The 7,466-nt window shown below is 48.0% G+C and overlaps 1 protein-coding gene across 1 annotated transcript; it reads left to right on the top strand.

Annotated features, from left to right (window-relative positions):
• Positions 1-3,479: 3,479 nt before the first annotated feature.
• Positions 3,480-5,002, top strand: CT62 (cancer/testis associated 62). The gene is given in 3 exon segments (XM_032244848.1): positions 3,480-3,535; positions 3,537-3,612; positions 4,224-5,002. Coding segments are annotated over 3 exon segments (408 nt in total). The 3' UTR covers positions 4,500-5,002.
• Positions 5,003-7,466: the final 2,464 nt, after the last annotated feature.

The raw sequence follows: 7,466 nt of genomic DNA, 5'->3' as shown, positions 1-7,466 counted from the left end.
GCTCCGAGTTTGCGATCCGAGAGCGGGATCCGCGCTCCCCGCGTCCCTCCTCCCTCCCGCCTCGCGGCCTCCCGCTGTCATCTGGGGCCGCTCCTGCCGCCCCCTGGCGGCCGCCTCGGGAAGGGCGGCCCCCATCCGCCCCCGCGATCCCCTTGGTCAGCAACAGCGGGACGGTCCCTGGGTCCCGGGGGAAGAGACATCACCCAGTAGGAGGGGGCACCGTCTAGACAGAGCCCCGGGGGCGGGAGGGGGCGAAAGCGGAAAGCAGAGTGCCTCAGGTGGCCAGGGCCGTCTAAGGGAGACGAAAAGGGAGAGGGCGGTTGAGACCAGGCCCTGAATTCCGCCTTCTTCTTATCCTGAGGTCTGTGGGGACCCGTTGAAGGACGGGGGCACAGGACGGGCGTGGCACGGACGGGGGCACAGCAGTTCCCGCAGCATCAGGATGGGGTGGAGGCAAAGCGGGGAGCCGGCGAGGCAAGTCGTAGCGGTCAACTCCAGCGAGAAGAGGGCGGCGACCTCTCCAAGGCCGGGAAGGAGCCCTGGTCACACACACACACTCCCACGCGAGGCAGGACGCGCTGGGCTCCTCCCGAGGCCAAGGGAAAAGGACAATTTGGAGGGCTCCTCCAAATCCCAACTGGGGTTAGACGCATGGGGAGGAGACACACACGCCCTGACAGCCAGAGCCATGCGGTCTTCTTTCCCGTCTTATTCAGGGTACTATTTTGTTGGGGGGGGAAAAAGTCCTCATCATGAATAATAATAAAAATCAAATTTTGATCCCTTCGTTTTACTAATTGGGAAATTATTGCCCACAAAAGGGCACGACCAAAGAGCCGCGGCTAGTTAATGGCAGGAAAATGACTAGGGCCCAGTGTTTTGACTCCTAATTCAGAGCTAAATTCTTTACATTCGAGCCAAGGTGTTCAGAGCTGGGAAGGCAGGAAATAGAGTGACTGTGAAGAATTGTCCCTTCTTTCTTCCAGAGAGGGGGGGGGGGGGTGACAAACATTTGAAGAGGCTGTCCTGATACAGGCGTTTCCCTAAATTTGAGTCAGCCTGTTTATCACCGCCTCTAAAGCTTGCCTGCAGGGGCTGTTTTGAAAGTGCAAGTGTTCGTGGAGGTCAATGAAGGAGATGGCAGAACGCAAGCTCCTTGCCCCACAGCCAGGCGGCACGAGGGCTGGGTGCGGTGCGCTTCGTGGGAGCAGCAGGGAGCTCCCAAGGAAGACTGTCCTCTAGACAAAAAAATAATTAACAAAAGGGAAAGCAGCAACCCAAGAGATTAGGCAAAAGAAACACCACTTTGCCTACTACTGGCCCCGAGCCTAGCAGAGCCAGTTCTGACTGATTCAAGAGCTGGTTCCAATGGAATGAAATAATTCCACACTTGATCAAACAGATTGTGATGGAAGGCACCTGGTGTAAATGGGATTAGATTAATTCTGAGTGTCACGAGTCCCATGGGTCCAAATTAAGTCGATCTAACAGCTCTGGTAAATACTGGCCAGTTTAAACCATTTAGAACGGGTTAAAAAAAAAGCCTGCACAACTTTAGTATGTACTTAATGTCACTGAATTGTACACTTAAAAATGGCTAAAATGGAAATTTTTATGTTATGTACATTTCACCATACTTTTTTTAAAAGAAGGCAAAACTAATAAGACTTGTTCAAACAGGATTGAATTAAATTATTTGGTGCTGAGTGTGGCCTTGGTGCTAGGATTCAAAGATGAAAGGAAGGAAACTTTCCATTCTAAAAGAAACTCCATGTAAGGTGAAGAGGATGAAATATAGTCAGAAACCATACCAGTAGGTGGTAGGTATATGCAGAAGTATTTAGGAGCTCATGTAGTTGTGCCCGCCTCAAGACAGGAAATCTGGGATGTTCTGCTCAGCAGAATCTTAAAGAATGGGGTGAGTTCATCCAATAAAGTCTGGGGTGAACAGGGCTCAGGAGCAAAGGATGTGGTTTTGTATTTTTTAATTTCAAAATCATTTTAAACGAGTTTAACAAATAGTACAAAGAGTTCCCTTATATTCCCCCACCCTCTTCCTCTAATATTAACATCCTACATAATCAAAGTATGATTATTAGTGAGCAAACTTGATTCAACAGACCTAGGCTGGCTCCTCAGAAGCGATTCCAGTCCATTCCAACCTTGGTCAAATTGTTTTGACCATATTTTGCTGATATGTCACAGGAAAGTCTTTAAAGTCAAGACAATACTTGTTTTATTTACTTATTTATTTATTTAGAGGCAGGGTCTTGCTCTGTCACCCAGGCCGGAGTACAGCGGCATGATTGCAGCCTCCACCTTCTGGGCTCAAGCAGTCCTCTCACTGCAGCCTCCCAAGGAGCTGAGAGTACAGGCATGCGCCACCACACTTGGCTAATTGTTTATTTATTTATTTATTTATTTATTTTATTTTTAGTAGAAAGGAGGTCCTGCTATGTTGCCCAGGCTGGTCTCAAACTCCTGAGCTCAAGTGATCCTTCTTGGCCTCCCAAAGTGCTGGGATTACAGGCGTGAGCCACAGAGCCCAGCCTATGCTCATTTTAAACAAAGAGATATTTACATTATGTGTAAGCATCAGTGAATATTAAGTATGCTAAGGCAGCAAGTTTTGATCTTTCAGTTCTATTATATTTGTACTTTTATCCAAATGTGTCTGTTACATATGAATCAGAGGAGCAGGATTTGATCTTTGCGTATAAAATAGCTTAGTAACCCTCACTGGAAGACAGAGCCAGGAAGAATAGGTGCTTCAGATCACAGTCAGAGGCTGACCTGTGGTTACCTAGGCTGGGGGCCTGCCTGGCATGTCAGTGTCATCTGTACACAGCATCTTGGAGGGTGGGTCACCCCTTTGCATATCTGAAGTGATGAACTGCTCACTACCTCATAAGATAGCCCACATTGTTGGCTGGGTGCATTCACTTGATCCGTACTTTGGAAGGCCGAGGTGGGTGGATCACAAGGTCAGGAGATCGAGACCATCCTGGCCAATATGGTGAAACCCCGCCTCTACTAAAAATACCAAAAATTAGCCTGGCGTGGTGGCACACACCTGGAGTCCCAGCTACTTGGGAGGCTGAGACAGGAAGACAGGAGAATCGCTTGAACCTGGTAGACAGAGGTTGCAGTGAGCCAAGATCGCGCCACTGTACTCCAGCCTGGGCGACAGAGCGAGACTCCATCACAAAAAAAAAAAAAAAAAAAAAAAAGCCCACATTGTTTTTAGAGGCTCCTTGTTAGAAAGTCTGTTTTAATTTTGACCTGAAACCTTTTGCCCTGTGATTATTATCCGTTGGCCTTAAAGGCAGCTCCTAAAGGGACAGAGAAGAAACATAACCCCTCTGTCATGTGTCAGCTCTGTCTAGTAAGACAGCTCTAGCTCACACCTGTGGTCCCATTATTATTATGAATTATTAATAGTGCCCCCCTTCATTCTCTTGTCCTAGTTAAGATGAAAAATGATACATACGACACCCTATAGAAAACTGTCATAACCCCAGTCATTGACCAGTCCCTGCCTAGAACCACACCCACAGAGCGTTCAGCCATTTCTCCTGTGGTTCTCAGCCTGCAGCACAGCGTCTGCAGGTGGTGAGGGCTCCCAAATGTCTGAGGAATGAATGGCTCACTGTTGAGAGCAACTTCCTGGGACTTCAGAGCATATGGAACTGGAATAAGAGCAAAGTGTGAAGAGATTACAAGAAGGCAATGCCGGACAGTCAGATGGACCCTTTGGGGTAAACTTTTGGAGAACACAGTTTCCTCACTTACAAGCACTGAGATTGCCTGAGAGGGGAGTTTGTTTGCCTGTGTTCCAGAGAGTTGTGTCCCAGCAGGGAAGGAAGCCACTCTGCTAGCATTTAGAGTAGCATTCCTTACTCTGCCAGCATTTGGAGGTAGGATGAAAATGGACCTGCATTCAATCCCCTAATTTCAGGCTCCAGAGAAGGTACCAGGATCCATCACAAAGCTTGTAAAACCGTGCCTTTCATTTTCCTGGTTGTAAACCTCTGTGAACTGTAAAGTCAAGGCAAGCCTGTGCCCAGCACATAATAAGAAAATAAAGGAAGCATGGTAAACAAAACAGAACACTTTGAGAGCTGGTCAGCCTGCTGTTATTTTGAACTGTTTCTAAGAATCTCAGGGCAAATGCCCTCCCCTGCTGGCCTCCTTAACCCAGTCCTTTTTCTTCCCTCCTTCAGGGACTCTGGGATGCTGACCTACAGTCCGAGTTCTCGTGCCCCTGCCTGGGGCTGACTCTCTACTTGACCTGTAACCCACAACTGGGCACGAGAAAATCCTGCAGCCACAGCTCTGAGGACATGAGCAAAATGGTTTCCAGACAGAATGTCAAGGATTCCCAGGAAGTGTCAGGGAGTCTTCAGGCCACACTTGAGGTTATCTCATGCTCTTTCCCTTTTCTGCTTCACTCTTGCTCTCATCCTCTTTCTCACCCTGAATCTGGTCAGCGGAGATAGGAAGGTACTTGTTACCTGGTACAGGACAACTTTTGGAATCCCAGATATTCAGATTATTTCCCCTTTTCCTCTTTGTAAATGATAACACTCACAGCCAAGAGGCACAACCCAGATCGGAGGCTGCTTCTCCTTAGGACTTGCAGAGAGAAGGAGAAGGCGGGCCTGGCAGCCTCCAGCCCACAGGCTCCCTTTCTTCTCCTGGAGATGATTAACCAGGCGAGAACAATGGAGATCTGCAGCATGTGCTGGTGTGCGAGTGCCTCCTCTCTGCCAGCAGGACTGATCAGACGCTCCCCATCTGTCCTATATTTACTAAGGCCAACTATGAATGACTAAAAGGAGAATGAGAAAAGTCACCCAGAGTCAAAGGGAATAGCATGGGAGACTGTTCTAGATAGAAGGAAGCACCTTTGCAAAGGCCCTGAGGAAGGCAGAGCACGCTCAAGGGGCAGAAGGGCTATGTTGCCTCACAATCCACAAGAGAGAGAAGGTGGGGAAGCGAGGCGGGGTGGCCTGGGGTCTGACTGTGCAGAGCCTACTGGGCCCATCCCATCAGAGCAGATACAGGACTCTGGCTGTAGCAGGCCCTGGAGCCCATTGCTGTCCTGGAGGCCTTTGGGAGACCCGGGGTTCCCAGAGCCCCGGGAAGAAGTACGGGACAGCTTGAGGTAGTGGCTGTTGACTAGCTGGTATGGAAATACATCATTTTATAAATGATTGAGAAAGCAGTGTTCTGCAATTCTATTCCATGCCAGTGCTGCTTATGGCCATTTTTATGAGTTGTGTTATTATCTTTTCTTTTCTTTTTTTTTTTTTTTTTTTGTGACAGAGTGTTGCTGTGTTGCCCAGGCTGGAATGCAGTGGCACAATCTCGACTCAGTGCAACTCCTGGGTTCAAGAGATTCTCCTGCCTCAGCCTCCAAAGTAGCTGAGATTACAGGTGTCCACCACTACGCCCAGCTAATTTTTGTGTTTTTAGTAGAGACGGGGTTTCACCATGATGGCCAGGCTGGTCTTGAACTTCTGACCTCAGGTGATCCACCTGCCTTGGCTTCCCAAAGTGCTGGGATTACAGGCGTGAGCCATCTTGCCTAGCGACCTCATCTTAACTAAGTATATCTGCAATGACCTTATTTCCAGGCCAGGCTGGTCTCGAACTCCTGACCTCAGGTGATCTGCCCACTTTAGCCTCCCAAAGTACTAGGATTACAGGCTTGAGCCACCACACCCTGCCCAATTGTATCATTTTCAAATGAGCAAGAGGAACCCTCTAAGGGGGTTTAAACAGGGGCTGATGTAATCAGATCTGTGTTTTTCCAAAGGGAGAAAGGGGCAAAAAGCCCATTTGTTCTTAAAAGAAAAAAAAAAATAATAATACAAAAGCATCATTCCATAATTCTCTTGTAATAAAAAAAAATAAATGCAAACTAAAGCAAATCCATCATTCTGAAAGAATGTCCTGCGTCTGCCCTCTTCCTGGGAGACTCTCCTAATGAGGTCCTGTCCTTCACCCATTGCTCACACTGCCGCCTGGTACCTCTTGTGACCAAGACTGCAAATCTCCAAGACCACTGGTGCAGGGTGGGAGAGCTCAGCCACGAAGCAGTTTCTCTGCTGGAGGCTAATCAGCTTACATTGTGCTTGAAATTGCTGGCACCTTGGCGTTGTTGGCAATTTTCCCTCTTCAGCAAACTGGTTTTCTTGTTGAATGAATTAATTTTTATAAAATCTCAGAGATAGGGCATATCCAGTGAACACTGGCCAGATACGGCTTATGTGCAAAACCAGGGCACTGCAAACAACAAAGTCATGCAGTCTCCAACCTCATGGCCTTGTCTTTCCTCACTCACCTTCATCCTGCCTCTCTTCAGCACACAGAGCACCTACTATGTGCCAGTTGCAATGGCTCACCAGACAATGCCGCCAGAGTGTTCCTGCAACCCACATTCCCCCCTTTTTTTTTTTTTTGAGATGGAGTTTTGCTCTTGTTGCCCAGGCTGGAGTGCAATGGCATGACCTTAGCTCACTGCAACCTCCGCCTCCTGGGTTCAAGCGATTCTCCTGCCTCAGCCTCCCGAGTAGCTGGGATTACAGGCGTGTGCCACCACTCCTGGCTAATTTTGTATTTTTTAGTAGAGACGGGGTTTCCTTCCCCATGTTGATCAGGCTGGTCTCAAACTCCCGATCTCAGGTGATCCACCAGCTTCAGCCTCCCAAAGTGCTGGGATTACAGGCATGAGCCACAACGCCCAGCTTTTTTTTCTTATAATGTTTCCTTTCACCACTCTGTCTGTAATGGTGGAAACTTTTGCTTAGGAGCAGCAGTGTGGTGTCATAAAAGAAAGCACTTAGTCCCCCAAACACTATACCACCATTACTCTGGCCATCCCATCGCAGAAGTCACCAACCTCTGAACTGCAGCCGCCTCCTCTATGGAATGGCAAGAACCTAATTATACCTGTTGGGAGAGAATGGGACAGGCTCACACCACCTCTTGCAGCCCCTTCCGGTTCTCAGATCCACGAATCTCTCAGAAACGCTGCAACAGGGAAATTATGTGGCTCATTTTGGATCCATCTGGGAAAAGATGACATACTGAGAGAAGTATGTGATTTCTTTTTTTAAAAAAAATTCAAACTGCATTTGGAATAGCTTCTTTTACTCCCTGTAATGCAGAGAATTACCATGAAGTATCGTGCCACATCATGGCTTCAGGACAAAACTCCCAACAACCGTGTCTTGAGTCACTGGGACATTGACAGAGCTGCTGTGTTTGTTGATCTGGGTAGCAAGAGAGAACTCCTGAGTGGGTGAGCCCAGAATGGCTCCTCTGTTCCTCTGGAATTAGATGTTCATCCAAAAGCTACAGGATCAGTGTTCAAGGCCAGCTCCTTCTTAAGTTCATCTTTCCCTAATGTAAGATCTCAGAATTCTAGAGGTGGAAGAGAATATTTTCTTTTATTCAGA

Source organism: Sapajus apella, unplaced genomic scaffold, assembly GCF_009761245.1.
Source record: "Sapajus apella isolate SASKATOON/1434 unplaced genomic scaffold, GSC_monkey_1.0 scaffold55, whole genome shotgun sequence".
Lineage (NCBI taxonomy): Eukaryota > Metazoa > Chordata > Mammalia > Primates > Cebidae > Sapajus > Sapajus apella.
This window is presented reverse-complemented; position numbering and strand designations above follow the sequence as displayed.